The 18,230-nt window shown below is 36.2% G+C and overlaps 1 protein-coding gene across 1 annotated transcript in view; it reads right to left on the minus strand.

Moving 5' to 3' along the window:
* The window catches only part of SHOC1 (shortage in chiasmata 1), a 53,528-nt gene extending 35,585 nt beyond the window's left edge, over positions 1–17,943 (minus strand). The window contains exons 1-8 of the mRNA XM_074568880.1: positions 17,845–17,943; positions 15,639–15,716; positions 12,181–12,310; positions 11,492–11,573; positions 7,366–7,553; positions 3,257–3,419; positions 1,268–1,370; positions 413–569 (exon numbers count right to left, since the gene is read on the minus strand). Coding sequence (XP_074424981.1) covers positions 413–569; positions 1,268–1,370; positions 3,257–3,419; positions 7,366–7,553; positions 11,492–11,573; positions 12,181–12,310; positions 15,639–15,716; positions 17,845–17,943 — 1,000 coding nt within the window. The remainder of the gene's footprint in view (positions 1–412; positions 570–1,267; positions 1,371–3,256; positions 3,420–7,365; positions 7,554–11,491; positions 11,574–12,180; positions 12,311–15,638; positions 15,717–17,844) is intronic.
* Between the last annotated feature and the right edge of the window lie 287 nt (positions 17,944–18,230).

An 18,230-nucleotide genomic window follows, 5' to 3' on the forward strand; every position in this document is an offset into this window, starting at 1 on the left:
AAAGTACCACAAGCAATTCTTATGGTATGACTGCACTGCATATAATCATCTTAAGATGTCTCTGAAAGTAAATTTAATTATGGATAAGAAAACATAACACTAAATTATTATATTCATGGTAGACTGGATATCATGAATCATGGCTCAGGTTACATTTGTTTCCAAGTTTATAACATAACCATGGGTTGAACTAAATAGCAAATAGTTTAATTCCCCTTGATAACTTGAGGAGACATTTCTAATACTCAGAAATTTGGGTATAGCATAGTTTATAGTCTCATAAAGAGAAATTCTCATTTGATAGGCTGTGATGTAATTCATAAGTGAACTGCATATAAAAGAGCTAGATTGTGTTAAATGGGTGCAAATGAGAGGAAAATTAGGTGAAGCATTTAAGAAAACCAACCCTCACCTTCTTTGATCACCTCTTTGCACATGTCTTCATCAGCCATAGTTTCTGGAGCTAAATTCAACAACTCTTTCAGTTCCAAGTATGATGGAATCTTAACAGAATCTGACCTGCCATTGCTGGGTTTGCAGAATCCTAACTCAACAGGCAGCAAGAAATACTGAAAAATATTAATCACAATAGGACAGTAAGTAAATTTCCTTTGATATTACTGTACAGTCAAAGCTTTTTCAAAATCTTGAAATAGTTTAATTGTAAACCAATCTAAGAGCTTTTAAGAAAAGAAGTTATACGACATTTACAAAGCATACGCAAAGCTTTGCTCAATACAGAGAAAAAAAATAGTGTTACAATATTTCAAATTGAGTCAGTGGACTTTAAAGAGTGGATCTGAATTTACAGTTCCCAATCATGTAAAATCCTCGTTTATTTAATTGAAAGTTTGTTTTTTAGAATTTTGAAAAATGGAGCAAAAAGTAGGTTTTACTTCTTTTAAAAAAGTAGCCAAGCTGGCCACCCAGTTCCCAGAATGTTCTTGGATGTTCCCTGTCCCATGCACATGTCATGGTTTCCTGTTCTGGTTCATTTTTATTCTTAGTGTAACAGAACCTACATAACACTGCCAACACATCAGGTCCCAGGAGAAACAGCTGATCAGAGTGGAGATTCCCAACAGCATCCAAGAATTAAAAACCGACAAATAATACCAGTGTTTTCTAATCTTGGAAAAATGAAGGCTGCAAATACTTGGTGAGTAGGAAAAGAATTCAGTAAAATGACTTAGAGGTGAACAAACACTTATGCATAACATAAAGCAATTGCTAATATAGTACTTAGTAAGAAACAACATGATGATACCTCTTCATCTTTTACAGATATAGTACAGAAGTTCTCTTTAATCCCCTGCAATTCCTTTAAAATCTCTTCCATCTTCATTTCATTTTGGAAAGTCAAACATTCCCTTCAAAAGATAATAAAATAAAGGAAGTGACTTCTTTGTATTACTTCATATCTAAGACTAAAAGTCTTAGCAGTAGCTTTCATAGCCATATATGTAGCAAAAGTTTTTTTTTTTTCTAAATACATGCTTTTGTAAGAAAGCAATTCCAAGGGATGTAGTACCAATCTGTGTAATTAACTGAAATTATTTTTCAATAAATAGCACATTATATGCAGAGTAGAACCACTTAATATTGGGATCTGCCTTAAAAAAGTTACAGAAAAACCCCTGTATTTAAATTGTTCATCATCTCAATGCATAAGGCCTGTTGGGTAAAAATGCTTTCTGCAAAAGCTGCAGACCTAATTTTCTTCTAATGACAAGCTTTTCTGCTATGTACAAAATTTCTGTAATCTATAATGTTGGCATTCTTTATCTTGTCACCTTTTGTTTCTGTTTTCAGGAGTGAGTCAGCACCAAAGAAGGCAGAGTGTGCTCACTATTAAAATGAAAACAATAAGTATGCTCCCTGATTTAACTGACAAACTTTTAAAATGCCAAGAAGTAAAATTCAGGAGCGAGGCTACTACTTCCTTTGTAAAGCATGGATACAAGCAGAACAGGGATGAAGATTTTTCAAGTAGAAATAAAACTTTTTATCTGGCTTGCCCCTCGTGGCCATTACAGGCACTAAATCCGTAATGACTTTTTAGGGGGATAGCTTCCTCATAGGCCCCTGACACCACTATTTTCCTGGAGAAATACTTTAGACTAAAGAGTATAAATTGTTCCACACCTAGGCTTGGCATGCTCATTGAATTTTATCTTTTATCTGCCTAATTGTCTCTCTTTGTCTAAATGCTCTGTGTGCTCCACTAGGCGATTTGGACTCCACCTTGAGAAAGCTGGTAGCTTTGCTAGTAAACCGCGGATTGGCAGGTCAGAGATATTTCTGTAAAGGCTCATGCTAGCATATCTTTTCTCCTGTGACTGGTATTTCTGAAAGTCATTGCAGGATTTGTATCATGTTTTCTTCGCTGGATATTTACAGTACTCACATGTGCACATAATCTTATATCCAAGACTCACCGAGAGATCAGGGCTCATCTTTGAAAAAACAGGTAAAAAACCCCACTCTACCCTGTTCTGTTACTATATAGGTAGAGTTAAATCAGTTTAAATCTGCTTTGCCTTGCTTTTGAATCATGCAACCCTACCAAGTGCAAAGGAAGCTAAACAAATCATCCACGGATGGAGTAAAACAGTGCAAAATTTAGCCAGACTTTATGAATGTATGTATACAGATGAATATATTTACAAAATAGTAGACATTCTGGATATAACTTATATACCTGTTTTAATATACCAGTTTGCTCAAATTCCTGACATAAGACATCATTCAATTAAATTCAATCAAGTGAGCAATATGAAACTGAAAAAGCCCATAAGAGTAATTAAAATTGGAACTTGAAGAAATACAGTTCATCAGAGTAAGAACACGGATTTGCTGACAGCATGACTGAGAGAAAGAAGGAACACAGGACGATGTGTAAAACCCTGGCCCAACTGAATTCAGTGATATTTTATTTATTTGAAATCAGTCAGTCTAAGGGAGGATCACGTCCCTTAACAATGGACATTTATTCAGTATTCCAAAACTAATATCCTGAGCACACTTCACACTTACAGAATGTAAAAATTACATAATTTCATTTATCCAGTTTTCTTAAATAATGCACATAAATTTAATCCTACTAACTTTTTCATAAGTAAGAAGAAAAGCTAAGTCTTTACCTCTTGCAAATATAAATTAGTTAAAAAGTTGACATGCAACAGAAGATTTAAAATGTTAATGGCGTTACACACAGACCATTACTTATGTTTAACATTATACAATTTGTAGATACCTGAAAATATTCTCTTCTGTTAAATTCTGTCCTTCAGAATCTAGAAGGGGATCTTTCACTAGAAAAAACTGTAGTCTGCTCAGAAGTATAGATGAAGTAGGCAGTTTTTTACGAAAATTTTCAAGATTATCAATAAAAACAAGTTCCTCTTCCATATATAAATCTGAAGGAAAATAAGAAAAAATACATTAACAAACGATATAAACACAAGAATTATCAGAATAAAGAGAATTTTTGAGCAAGTGTTGCAATGCTGTAAATGTCAGCAAAACAGTAACTGCTTTTTACTTTAAATATTTTAAGATTTTTAAGCTTTAAATGCAACAAAGTGTAGACTTCTAATGGTTTATGTGATAAGCTTTGGTTTTCTTTTGTTTTTTCCTTTGTTTTATATAACACCTGTTAAAAAGAAAAGGTACTTTCTTTTCATTCCCTTGTTTGCATTGCAAAGTATGATAAAGGAACTTTTGAGGTAGGTTTTGGCTGAGAAACTTGGTTCAGTGGAATTTTTAATGTAGGAATGAGGCAGTATCTCCATACCATCTAAACCTAAATGCAATTGTCTAATTCTGAAGCAAGAAAAAAATTATTCACAAAATGAGCAGACAAAAAATATAGGTTACAAATTATTATGATTTCAAGAAAGATGACATTATGGACCTTAATTTCTTTTGAATTTAGACTACTAGTCTCCATCAGACAGAACTGATGCAGTAATCACAACTCTATTTGATGCAATCCTTTATATTTGCAATATAATATACAAATACATATATACACACATACTGTACATATACAATATATATAAAGGGAAAAGGGAGTTTGTTCTTCTTCCTTATTTTTTACCAACATGGAAGTCTCCTCATTCTCACATTGCCCTTTCACTCCCGGGATGACTCCCTATCTGTAGTAACCCTCCTTTCCTTCCTAGTGGCTGGAAATGGTAGATACTGATTATGTTCCCCCCAAACTGTTTTATGCTGCTAACACAAACAGATCCCCATAAAGAAATTCATAAATTAAAAAATAAATGCCTCATTATAAAATCCCTCTGTTTAATGAGATTAATTGTTCAGGAGAGGCTGCTAAAGCTTCTACGAGACTACAAAGCTTAAAGCACCTCCAATAAAGAAATTGACATCTTTTCTGATATGATTTACATCAAGCAACCAGGAAAACAAAGTAGGAAGCACCGCAATATTCGGGCAAATAGTGGCTGCAAAATTAGGTACTAAAATCAGTCAGAAAATATAGACTGCTTCAATGACGTAAACTTGATCATGCTGTCTTGAAATAATACCTCATTTAGGTTTTGTTAATTCAAATAAAGCAGGATAACTCCTAATATCCTAACACTAAATCCAGTCAAATGAGGCACAACTTGATCTGCATTTATTATCTCAGTTTAGCTATACTTTTAATTATTTTTTATTATATCAATTTTTAGCGTATCTTTTTATTATAAGTGGCTCTAGTACTTAAAGTGTATGAAAACAATTAGGTTTTTTTCAGTTAATATCATTATGCTACTATGATTCAAATATTGTAATTAGTGCACTTCCTTGTTAATTTTAACACATTTTAAACTCTTACTCTCCACATCAGGAAAGCATGCCTATGCAAGAATGTACATACGCATTTACTGAAGTGCCCTCCTGACGTGGAACAGGTGCAATCACAAACCTAACTGATTTCCTAAGACAGAATTTTGCAACTTGAGCAACAGGTAGAGTTTGAAATTCAACAGTGTTTGAAATCCGTACAAAACCGAACTGAGTTGCCACTTTGTGATTTCAGGAAGCGCAGTTCCACATTTTTTAATAGGCTTATTTTTGAGAATTGTAACTTGAATGCAGTATCGTCACTTTCTTTGATTCAGTAATTTCTGATCATCAAAGCACTTAAGAAAAGAACTTTAACAGGCTTAAGCATGTCCTCAAGTACTTTACCAGTCAAGGAGCAAATACTCAGTTTATGTTTGAATGGGGGGTTCACTGCTAGTGCTATCATGTACTAGCGTAACAGCTTAATGGTACAAAGATGGCTGTCATTCCACTGTGACCTCTTTCTCGTAACAGACAGCCTATGCAAAACGGAAAGGCAATTAACAGCATGCTGAATACTGGAAACTTGTTTGTAATCTAATGTAAATATAATGTAATTGTGAAGAGGACTAGAACTCTACAGTTACTGACTGAACAAAATTAAGTTTCTAGCATTTCCAATCAATGGGCTTCACTTTTCACAGGTTTTGACTTACAGTTTTCCACTGTTATAGTCCAGCAATAATTTAACAGCTATATTTTAAATGTGTGCATAACCTATTACACTAAACTTCACAATCTTTTCAGAAACTTATTTACTTTAAACAAGAACCTTTAAACACAACAGCTCTTCGTAAGTATTATATGTATTATTTCTTGTATTACACCTCAAAAAGTGAAACGACTGAAGAAATCGATTTTGTTTTTTGAAAGGAAGAACAGGGTTAGATTAAAAGAAATAACCATGAAACTTTTTAATATGCACAAGCTGGTAGAAAAACACCTCCTGCAGTAATAAAATAAGCTGTTTAGAATTCAAATATAACCTTCCTCTATTGGAAAAAAAAACATTTCAAATGATCATTTCAAATCCTATACCGTGTTCATTTTTTTTTCAGTACAGGTTAGATAATTATGTCATATCACCCATAATATTCTTCTAATAATTTTTATCTATCAGCAAATTTCATCATTTTGCGCTCTCTGTATGTATCTTCATGCCTTTAGTGAAACCTAGTCAGTTTTGAGCTGTTAGCAGACTAGCTAGCATTAATTAGCAGGTTCTCAATGACACAAAATAGCTTGTAAATCTTTCACAATGGCAGCTTTTAAAACTTCCCTCAAAAGTCAATTTTTGCTCAAAGTCAAGACTTTTGCTAACATTTCCTTCTTTAACAGAAAGTTAGAAAAACAGTTGGCAGTAACACATCAGTTACATTGAAAAATAATTATTGATCTGCTAATTCAATAAACCAGTATCACAATAGTGAATAATTTTAAAAAGAAAATAATCCAGACTCTTTAGCTTGCTTATTTATGTTTAAGCACAATAATAACCTGTAACTTCCAAAATTATAAATTTCTTAATTTAACTTATATATTTTTTTTTCTTTCAGAGAGTCCTTTCCATGGAAATTTAGCTCTCTTGATTGCTCTTAACACATGGGAAAGCATCTGCATTATTTTTATTCTCTTTATAAGCACACACCAAATAGGGAGCTTATTAATTATTGAAACCTTCTGCCATACGTGACTTAACTTTGAAAAAAACAACCAGGTAATTACTTAATCAGATTAATTAAGATTACTGTCTTTCAATTATTAACTGTAATGCACTTGCATAGTTGATACTATGTTCCTAGTAAATGTTATCTTGCACAATATTGTATCAAGAACCACCTGCCTCCTCTGTATGACTGTGGAAGAAAAGCTCTTAGTACATGATTACGTTACTTTCCTTTTCTAAAGTAATGTAATTGACAGATAAACAAAAAAAACTGTATTGAAAATATAAAACTGATAGTTCAAAATAATAAATCTTAATAGTGTTGAATCAAACGCTTTCTCAACATTTTGTTTTCTGTCATCAGAATTCATTATACATATTAGGGCACTACTAATCATAAAATTTCAGAAAACATATAGGAACACTACCCAGCTTGAACTATCTTCATCCCAGCAACAAAGCCAAAAAAGCTTACTTCTTTCTCTCCTTGACACGGTAAAGAAAAATGTCACAAGGATCTAATTTTACTGAGGTACAAAGGACCATGAGCATTTTGATCAATGTCTGATAAAAACTACTTATTGTGATACATTTTGTCACCTTCTGCCATACATTTGATCAGCCTGAAATTTCTGGCTTGCATTTCTCTTGAACTGTTAAGACAAGCCCTGCTTCTCCAGGGAATAAATTTCTCTTAAATGGTTATAACTTCTACAACTGCAAAGGCTGTGATCACCCAAATGATCTCTTCAATGTCTATGGGTCATGCACAAAAAATTATAGAAGTTAACAAACTGACTTCATAAAAAGTTAAGAAAACAGTGAATAAAACACTTTACCTTGCCATTGTTCTTTAAATTCAGTGGCACAGTTAGTCTTCAAATATTTGTCTTGGGTGGATTCTTCTGTAAAAACATTCCTAAGTAAAAAAAGTCCTTCTATGTCACTCTGAGAGCAGGGATTCGAACTTGGAATAACTTCTATTAATTCATTACCAATATAGAACTCTACAGAAGAGATAGGTTTCCTAAAAAGCAGAAGAAAAAAATAATCTGATACTTAAGCTGTTGTAAAAGCACTCTCATAACGTCCCTGACTCCTCAGTGAATCAACAGAACTCAAAAAGATACTCTAGGAACTTTGATAATCACTGTATTCACCAAAAAAGATTGGAAATTACAGAGTTGTTATCACTATTCACTAGATCCATGGTTAAATTACATGTTTAATTCTTCCCCAAGACAAAGTCCTTTAACTTTAACCCCAGCATTAAACTGAACAAAAGGATAATGGATGGAAAAAAGCATCAGATCTATTCATGTCATAGCATTTACAACAAAAAATTGCTGCTGGGTTAAATGTATAGTCTTGTTTCAAAAATCAGGCAGAAATTGCAATTACAGCAGTAACTGCAATAGGGAAAAGACAGAATAAATGAAGAAACAGAATAAATGAAGAAACAAAACCACTTTGTTTTCCTGTCACTTTTCATACTAATCTCAATACTACTATTATTCGTCAGGAAAAAAACCTGCTTGCCAAATAAATAGCAAAATCATTTGACTACAAAAAAAAAATCATAGTCCTGAGCTAATCATGCATCTGAACAAAATATTTGTAATTGTCAATTAAAATATGATCATGTTAATGCTACGTTATCCATATATTCAAGTCATACACCTATGTTTGTACAGTGTTCTGAACACAGAAAGCACTACATTAGAATTATCATATGTATCTTCAATTAGATCTTTACAAAATGAAGTAAAACTTTCAGCAGTGTCTTTGAAATATGGACAGTTGAGTCTCATCATCAAAATAAGTATGGCAATTAAGTGCATGTACTAAAGCTAGTAAGGAGATTTATCGAATTAAGCCATTTGGAAGTTTCTAGGAATTATAGACTTACTTCCTTATGTCCTTTTCTGCCAGGTGTCCTCTCCCACAAACACATCCTCCTAAGTTTAACTCCTTGCTCATAGTCTCAGTCCAATTAATTTTTAACTGGTACACAGACTAAGCCCACTTCATTTTAAAATACATTAAGTGAAATATTGTATTCCAAGGGTGAAGACTAGTACTATGGATCCAAAGGACCAAATATTTTCCAGTTATTTGTTGCTTTTCTTTTTCAAAAAAGAAAAGCAGAAGTTGTATTAAAAATCCCTATCAAAATAATGTTGAAAGTTACAAAGGAAGTCACTGAAATGTTTTAACTGGACTTCTAACTGGATTTTGATGCTGTTTAAAAAATAACACTATGTTATGCCCTACTGGGTACTGTGTTTGGTAAAGCTGTGATCGTAATTTTTTTTTCAAATCCGCTGGTTGACTGAGTAATGAACATGTTCAATGCTATTATCTCCACTATTGAGCATATGGCTGAAGGCCATTTAACAAACCCCAAGTTAAATACAAATACACTACCTTCTTTATTTCTAACAGCATTGTGACAAAAACAGAAAAAGAACTCATTAATATTCACAAGATTCCCATAAAAATGGTAATATTATAATCTACATTCTCTAGAACAAAGCCAAGATACTCATGCTGGGTGCCAATCTAAGACATCAAACCCCTAGTCTTTCAAAGTATTTGGCATTTTTAGCGTTAGAGCACTAGTACTCTCCAACCAGCTTCAGCTGTGAGCACTCATATTCTTTAGGTCTTCCAGATAATAAGAGGAGCAAATTCAGTGCATAACTGCAGTGGATAACTGCAGAGAGAACTGCAAATGACTTGCCCAAAATCACGCAGGAGCTTTGACAAAGCCAAAACCAGAATCAGTTCCTCAAGTAGCATGCGACTTCCTTAAAACAAGCTCCAGGAACAAAATAATATTAGGAAAACACAGCCTCTGGAGAGTCTATTATGATAGACAAGCCATCAGCAAGTTTGCCGATGACACCAAGCTGAGTGGGGTGGTTGACACGCTGGAGGGAAGGGATGCCATCCAGAGGGACCTGGACAGGCTTCAGAGATGGGCCTATGCAAACCTCATGAAGTTCAACAAGGCCAAGCACAAGGTCCTGAACATGAGTCAGGATAATCCCAAGCACAAATACAGGATAGGTGGAGAATGAATTGAGAGCAGCCCTGAGGAGAAGAACTTGGGGTGTTGGTTCATGAGAAGCTCAACATGAGCCAGCAATGTGCACTCGCAGCCCAGAAAGCCAACCGCATCCTGGGCTACATCAAAAGAAGCATGGCCAGCAGGTCGAGGGAGGTGATTCTGCCCCTCTACTCCGTTCTCGTGAGACCCCACCTGGAGTACTGCATCCAGCTCTGGAGTCCTCAGCACAGGAAGGACATGGACCTGTTGGAACGGGTCCAGAGGAGGGCCACAAAGATGATCAGAGGGCTGGAGCACCTCTGCTATGGAGACAGGCTGAGAGAGTTGGGGTTGTTCAGCCGGGAGAAGAGAAGGGTCCGGGGAGACCTTATACTCTGGAATATATATATTCCAGTACCTAAAGGGGGCCTACAGGAAAGACGGGGAGGGACTCTTGATCACAGAGTGTATCAATAGGACAAGGGGTAACGGTTTTAAACTGAAAGAGGGGAGATTTAGATAAGATATTAGGAAGAAATTCTTTACTGTGAGGGTGGTAAGGCACTGGAACAGGTTGCCCAGAGAGATGGTGGAAGCACCATCCCTAGAAGTGTTCAAGGCCAGGCTGGATGGGGCTTTGAGCAACCTGATCTAGTGGGAGGTGTCCCTGCCCATGGCAGGGGGGTTGGAACTAGAAGAACTTTAAGGTCCCTTCCAACCTAAACCATTCTATGATTCTATTATTAACTAATGATCAAATAATTGCACAGAAGAACACCAAAAGAGTTAACTATCCTCTTAACTGAAGGGTAAAGATTTTTTTTTTCAAAACCCTTCCTATTATGTGCTTTTCATTCTTGTTTTCTTCTCCTGCAGTAACGATGTTATTGAAAAGCTATGCGCTTCCTTTTCATGTAGTACCACTTTTACAGGAAAAGCACCTCTCCATTGCTACAACAGAGGCAGAATTTCACAGACACCCGTACAATTCATTGCACAGCCCTGATCCACTCCATAAGCATGATCATTTCTGTACCATGAATAAACAGAGGATTACGCTGAAAAAACAGTATGTAGCTATGCAATTAAAGACTGTATCATTGTGAAATCACAGAAGAGTGCCACTGTAAGGTACTGGCAAGCCTGGTGCCAGCATTTTCTGTACATGATTACTTAATTCTGCAACCAAAAGTTTTCTTCACAACCATTTTTTTACAAAGATTTGAAGATAGCATAGATTTTAGACTGGTCTGTAAAACCAAAAATGTAATTTCTCTATTTCTTTCACATTGACAATTGTTTGGGAGCAGAAATACACCCATTTTACTGGTTTGCAGAACCATGATTTTCTTTCCTGTCTTATGTATGCTGTAAAGACTGTTTTGCAAACCTGTTCTTAAAATTAACTCTATTTCAGAGTTCGTCTGAAATATTTTGACTTTATATAGATAATTTTAAAATAAATACATCTATCTTCAATCACTATAATGCAAGTTTGACTTTTTATAGCTGCCTTTTAAACCTTTTCAAAGATTTATAAATACCATTCTTTGAATAGTTTCATCTACAGTTATGAGAGATAACTGTCTTAGAGAAGGAGAGGGGAAAAATGTCCTCATGGTTTACTTTCATGTTCATGCATTGATTACAGAGACTTCCTCCAATGTCATAAATAGACTACACAGCTATTACAAAAATGAGATAAAGAAGCAGAGAACTCCATAAAACCACAATACTTTTAGTGAAAACACCATTTTTAAGCTGTCTGCTACAGTGCACGCCTCCAGGGCACTCTACACTTGCTACTGACAGAAAACATTTCCATATTCTGGTATCATCATTATCTTATGATTCACAAAGTACCTGAATGATATCAAAGGAATCATATATGTTTTTAACTTAAGGTTACTGACTTTTCCAGGAAATCCTCCACAGATAAACTTTGCTTCCATTGATCCAATACTGAAATAGCGATCATGTTCTGTGTTGAAGTAACTGAGACAAGAAGAGACAAAAAGAATCACCCAGAAAATATTAAAATTAATTTTTATTTTTATGTATTGATCAAACCATTGCAGAGGCTAACCAAACTTCACACAGGATGTACAGAAGAAACAATGCTTTTAGTTTCCATTAGCAAAAGTAAATGCAAATACACCAGAAAGATGCAAATACTTTTATATATATTTTTACCTCTATGCTTGGAAATCCCCGTTTTTTTCCGCATCTCAAAACCTCAACATCATCTTTCAAACCTCTCCCACCTAATCAGATTTAGTATTTTACTTATCTCTGATAATTGCTTTTCTTCCACAACCACATGTCCAGACAGAAAGTTTTCCAAAGATCTCTATGAACTAATCAAATATCACCTTCATTTATAGTGCCATACACAAATAAATATCCATTACTCATTTGTTGCTGCTTAGGCAATGAACACGTTCTACCTTCAAGAGCTGCATGAACTGACATACTATTACTTCTGTAATTTCTTTTTTTTTTTTACCAGACTTACCATATATTACCATATTATGCACAAACACAAGCTTTTCCTTTAATCCACATTAAACCTGAACTAAAACTTAAGGACTATATAACTTACTTCTAGTCCATGGCTTCCTATACTTATCATCAGCAAACAGTCCAGTGAGATGATCCTTTTCATCTTGATGTAAACAGGGAGGCAAGCAAAGTGATAATCTCCAGATGGAAAACTTCTGCCTTGCTATGCTCTGCACAAAAAAAGGCACACGAAAAAATTATGAGACTGTTCAATTCTTTTCCTTTTTGTGCTCTACCTTTTCAGTTCCTCTGAACAGTCCCACTGTCCCATTACTACAACATATTTTATATTTAAACTTCATTTTTTTGTAAAACTGACCCAGTCCAAATTAAAAGATCCTAACATTCAACTGACTTGATATTTAACTTTTAATCTACACTTCTGCATATGCAAAACTGCACATATGCTTAGCTACACTTACCTAAACTTTATGTGTGCAATTTTAAGTGCTTAACACTTGCATTTGTTTCCTGAACTGACATGTATAAGCTGACAAGAAGCAATTTAAAATCATTCCTACTATTGCTGTTTTAAGTTCTCATAAGATTCTAAAGCTTCTCAGCTTGCAAGTGCCATTATGAGCTAACAGAAGCCCTACATAAAATCTTTTATCTTCAATAAAAGCATGGTAGTAATCAATTTAATTCTAGAATTAAATAGTCAACATGGCAACTTCAGTAACTCTTCACTGAAGACAACTTCAATAAACTATCCAGCAGTTCTTCTGTCACACAAGCCCACATGCAGTACTGTATAAATAGCACAGAACCACAGAATAAACAGTGAGTTTAGGAAGCAGAGAAAAATTATTCTTATACCGGGGTTTGGATTTAACATGTTTATACCTTAGAAAGAAGTCCTCAAATATTCTAGGGTGTAAAAGGCATATTGGAAAGGGCAGCTACCTATACAAATGTGGAGAACATCATGAATGACAGTAGAAATTTCTCTCTAGTTCTAGGTCCATTGCCTGACTTCAGCTCTGTTGCTTCAGGTCCTAGAAATGTCCACCCATTTCAGCATACGGGTGGGCCAAACCAGTTATAGCTTTTACCATGAGACATCTCAGGTGACAAACTAGGAATAATTCACTGACTTGGATTTCTACCAGAAGAGCAGTGCTGTTGGTGCACTTGTCAGACCCTCCTGTATAGGCAGAGAGAAAATGGACAAAAAAACCAACCAAAGTGGGAAGCAATGTGAACAAACACTATCATGTTTATGAGAGGTCACTATTACAGATCCTTTTTCCATTTCAGTTTAATCCTTTGTGGGATAGTTACAATTCTGTAAATGCCAGTTAATTTTAACAAAAAAGGCAAAACCTCCTGCCACCATAGCATCTTTTCTTTAGAAGGCTCTTGTAAAAAATTGATAAACACTATACTAATCCAATGCATTCCCTCTTGCCCAAGTCAAAGTGTGACATTTCCCCAGTGATCTCTTTTGCAAATTCTGAACAAAGAAGGTAAAAACACAACTACAGGCAACTGGACAAGTCTTCTATATGTTACTGGCCATACATCACTTTAAGTAATCTGTATTGAAGTTATTGCTAAAACAACTGCATTTATCATAAAATAGAGTCCAGATAGTGAAGTTCCTGGTGAAGATCACAGGAACAGAAAGAGCTGATGACAACTTTTCTCTTCACTAAAACAAGCTGCAAGGATTGTGACATAAAAGCTCCCAAAGTACTCTTAGGTTACAGAAGAATGACCTGCTGGAGTTTCAGTAGAAACTACTGAACAAGTAAATACTAGAAATAATATGACAGAGATCAGAAAGAAATTTTTAACATCCCCTGGAAACATTCAAGGTCACATAGGACAGGGCTTTGAGCCCCTGCTCTTTGCAGAGGGGGTTGGACTACATGATCTTTAAAGGCCCCTTCCAAACCAAACCATTCTATAATTCTATGATTAAGAAAAGGATTCCACATCCAGTTCAGCCAGATGTATGCAGGAATCGGAGTGATACACTCATCAAATTCTAGCATTTCCTAAGAACTGAAGGCATTCAGCAAGTGCAGTTAATGTATCAGATGCCTGGAAAGTCATTTTAACTACCATGTACTTTCTAGTGGGAGGGTACAAGTTACGCACAAGAGTGGAACAAGAAGCTGCAGTTTTAGCACAGTTTATCCCTTGCACAGTGAGATCTGTAATACCTTTAAATGTGTGATCACATCCATTAACCTCTTCTGGTAGTATTACAGAGCAACATTCACACCCTGTCGCAGACCAGCTATTCGGCAGGTCACTGAACATTTCTCTTCTACTACTTTTCATTCGTTCTGCCCTCAGCACCCACCTACTGCTAAAAATTCAGGCAAGAAAAGCTATGAATTGTAATTCTTCTCTTTTGCATGACAGCCCACAATATACTTTGCTAAGACATCTAGTTTTATTCAAAGAAAACACAGAAACAATTAGATCAAACTGACTGGAACTACTGTGAGAAGGTTTCCACACAAATATTGAATGACACCTTGCATACTGTTGGAATTAAAATAGAAAAAGAAGTTCTGGTTGCCACAATCTAAACAAACGCTAGGCACATACACAGGTACTATATGGAACAATATGGAAAGTGATGGGGGCAACATGTTTTATAACGTGTATCTCACTTTACCCACAAGTACTACTGCTGGACCACTTCCCAGGCTGCATTTCTCCATCTATGTGCCAGGAGCACTGGTGTATGGGCTTGCACTCTCCCTGAACTCTTGAAGGCACCATGTCTCGCTACCTCATTCTTCTGCCCACACACTAGCAATATCCCCTCTTGACAAAGCACCACTCTGCCATAGAAGTTTTTTAATTTGGCTCATGGCTTTTCTTTGAAAACGTAAATAAGTGCAAACTCAATTAAGTAAGATAGTGTGCTTCAGTGATAAGTGGTTGGTAATATCACACAGATGTAGACAGGAAGGAAAACAAGACTTCGTAAGGTTTCTATGTCTTAACTGATCAACATCTATCAAGCCAAAATACTCGTTATAGGTGTGAAAAAAACATCTGTTCTCCATGAATTTAATCTAAAACATTACAAAAACTCTTCCCTATCATCAGTAGGGAATACTGAAGTATGTGTATCACTGTCCTAATACGTATTAAAGTAGCTAGAAAATTGTATTCGTTCTCCAAAAAGGCAATTAATTGAATTTTATGCATTAGAAGGCACAGTGCATTCTCCAATGAAAGCTCTACGCAGGAAACTGGCTATAAAACACAATTACAAGTGCAACAGACACTAAAAAAAATTGATGCTCTTTAGTTTTGGCAAAATCGTACTTTAATTTTTTATTTAAAAAACCTGTAATCGCTTCACTATGTTAGCCCAGCAAATGCAGTACAACCCCACTGAAACAGAATTCCTAAGAAAGTAGTTCTCTGTATCTTTTTTTAATGTGCACTCAATATTTTCTTCAGTTACTGCTTCAGTTACTACTTCATATTTCTTTTGGAATATTAAGAGAAATAATAAAACTATACCTCATACAAATAGTCTGTTGAATGATACTTTAAAGCTGCAAACATCTTATTTTCTGATGTTTTCAACACTTCATCTGTCTAGAATATATACAGAATATGGATTAGTTAAAAACTTCCTATATCAGGCAAAAATGTTGAAAGAGAAGGTTGAAATTAAGGTTCAAGAAGGTTCAACAAGAATAACTTCATAATTTCTGCTAGTACACGCACCTTGGACTGAATTTCCTATAGAGGAAGGATACCCAAAGCATTCAGTAGTCTTCCTTTGGAAGGGTGTAGCAGGCTAACTACAGATCACAGACACTTGATTTTTATCCAAAAGAACTGGGCTTCTGGTTTTCTTTTGGGTTTTTGGTTTGGTTTTTTTTTAGCTTGGCCTCTTGCTGTTTGTTTCACTGAGAACCTTTCAAACCATTAACTGAATGTTAAGCAATACAAATTACCTCCCTGTAGCACTAATTTTTAGAAATAAAATGATTCAATTAATTTTTATGGATTTTAAATTAGCTTTTAAAGATAGCAGTTCAGCTTTCTAACCTATTAACTTTTCACTGTCTCATGTATTTATGAGGGGACCTTTTTTATATCCTTCAGTTTTACAAAGGAAAAGGTGACTGTATAGCCTAGCTGTGAGGAAGAGGTCCTGCTGGAACACCAGGTCTCTAAATTAGTTGATGCTTATGATGGGAACCAGGAGTGAGATGAAAATGATACTTGGGACAGAGATATGGTATGAGTGCGAAACACACTATACTGTTGCTTAGGTATGCATAAGGTAAGAGAATACTTGTTCTTAATTAAAATTAGGTAGGAGAGTCAAGGCTAAAGTAAAATAATTACATTCAAAAAGTGTATGATGTAAATGAAATATAACCAATGTGAACTGTAGGGCCTAAGGGAAACTTGTGACAGAAGGCTATCTTCATATACATAACAGTAGGTATCAGTAACATGATAATAGGCTAAAATTGCCAAGGCAACAGTGTTGGAAATACCAAATTTAGGTATGGATGTAACAGAATTGGGACGAGAGGAAAAAGTAATTAGAGGCTGGTTCCTTACTTGAGAGGAGTCTGTGCAGAAAAAAGGAAGAGCAGCAGAGGTAAAGAGGTAGTTTCAGGAAAAGAAACGAAACGGAATAAGGTATAAAATCAGATGAAGAATGAAGTTTAGGGGAACCTTCTGATGGAAGGAGTGTGGTTAGAGACAGGGGTGAACCCGACCTCTGGATCAAAAACACTGGGAATGCTGAGGAAAACCCTTTGGACAACCTACTGGACTGTCCATCAGGTGTATGTCCAACAGACTTGGTGTGTGAGGGTGGAGGAAGAAGGGATGCGTTTGTAAGGAGGGACAGATTTGTACTTTAAGTGCAGGAGGACACGGAATAGAACTGCAACTTAATAGTATTGGTATGTATCACATTTAGATTTCTTTTTAGCAATATAACCATGCATTCATACAAATAGCAAGCAACAGAATTGCAGCTATTACTCACAGTGATACAATTGTGAATTAAAACAGCTAATAGCAGTGAATTGCTTAGTAGCCACTTAAGGTACTACTAGTTTCTTAAGGGTGTGTTACTTAATCAGTAAACATCAGAACCATCTCAATCAGGTGTGTTTGAAGTTTCTAATATAAAATGGGCAGTGTGACTTAAAAATACTACTCTGTGAGGATTCAAGAAAATTGAAGCATACCTAAATATCTTTTTTTAAGGAGAAACAATAACACTGCAGAATGACATGATCCTGTTTCATTCTCCAAGGACTCTACAGAGAACACCACTTTAAGTGAAATACGCAGTTATCAGTTATTTCTGCCGGCATGAAATGTTTTTAAATCCGCGGTTTTCAAAATCGGTGGTGGACCGGCAGTGGCCAATTGGCGACATATGACGGAAAGAGAGAGCAGTAAAAACAAAGTTACCTGTTGCCAACCGCCACTGGTCCTCAGCCGCCGCCGCCTTCCCCTCAGGGCGACCGCCCCGCCCTCCGCCCGCGCGGGAAGGGCACCCCGCGCCTCTGATTGGCTGCCGCCCCTCTCGTCCTCGGCGGCCGCGGCCGGCGGCGGCTTCCCGCCCTTTCTGACCCCAATGGCCGCCCCTCGCCCCCCTCAGACCCCGCCGCCGAGGAGGGGACCGCCTTCCTCTGGGTGTGAGCCCCGTCCCCGGGCTCTGAGGGTCCCCCGGCAGATATTTTACCTCAGGGAAAGGGCTATTTACTCGGAGCTGCCGCAGGGCGGCCCGCGGAAGGTCTCTTGAAACTGACCGGAGGTGCTGCGTTATTCTGAAATACTGCATTCTTTCCTTTACCACGCCGAGGGCTTAGAATAGCCCCCAGCCTCTGTACAAAAGAAAAATTGTCAGGAGGAGCAGATAGGAAAACTTACGTGACCCTCAAAGCAGAGCTGAAAGTATTTTTAAAGCCGTAAATGCAATTAAGTAACTAAATTTCATCTTCTGTCCACCGGTAGCAGCTTGTATGGGAGAAGAAGCTAAAGAAAGAGATAAGTTTAGTTTTTAAAGTGATTGTATCTGCTGACCTGCTGTCTGTTACCTTGGGAACAGAAATTGAATGAGGCCAGAAT

The sequence above is a fragment of the Larus michahellis genome, chromosome Z (genome assembly GCF_964199755.1).
Source record: "Larus michahellis chromosome Z, bLarMic1.1, whole genome shotgun sequence".
In the NCBI taxonomy this organism is placed as follows: Eukaryota; Metazoa; Chordata; class Aves; order Charadriiformes; family Laridae; genus Larus; species Larus michahellis.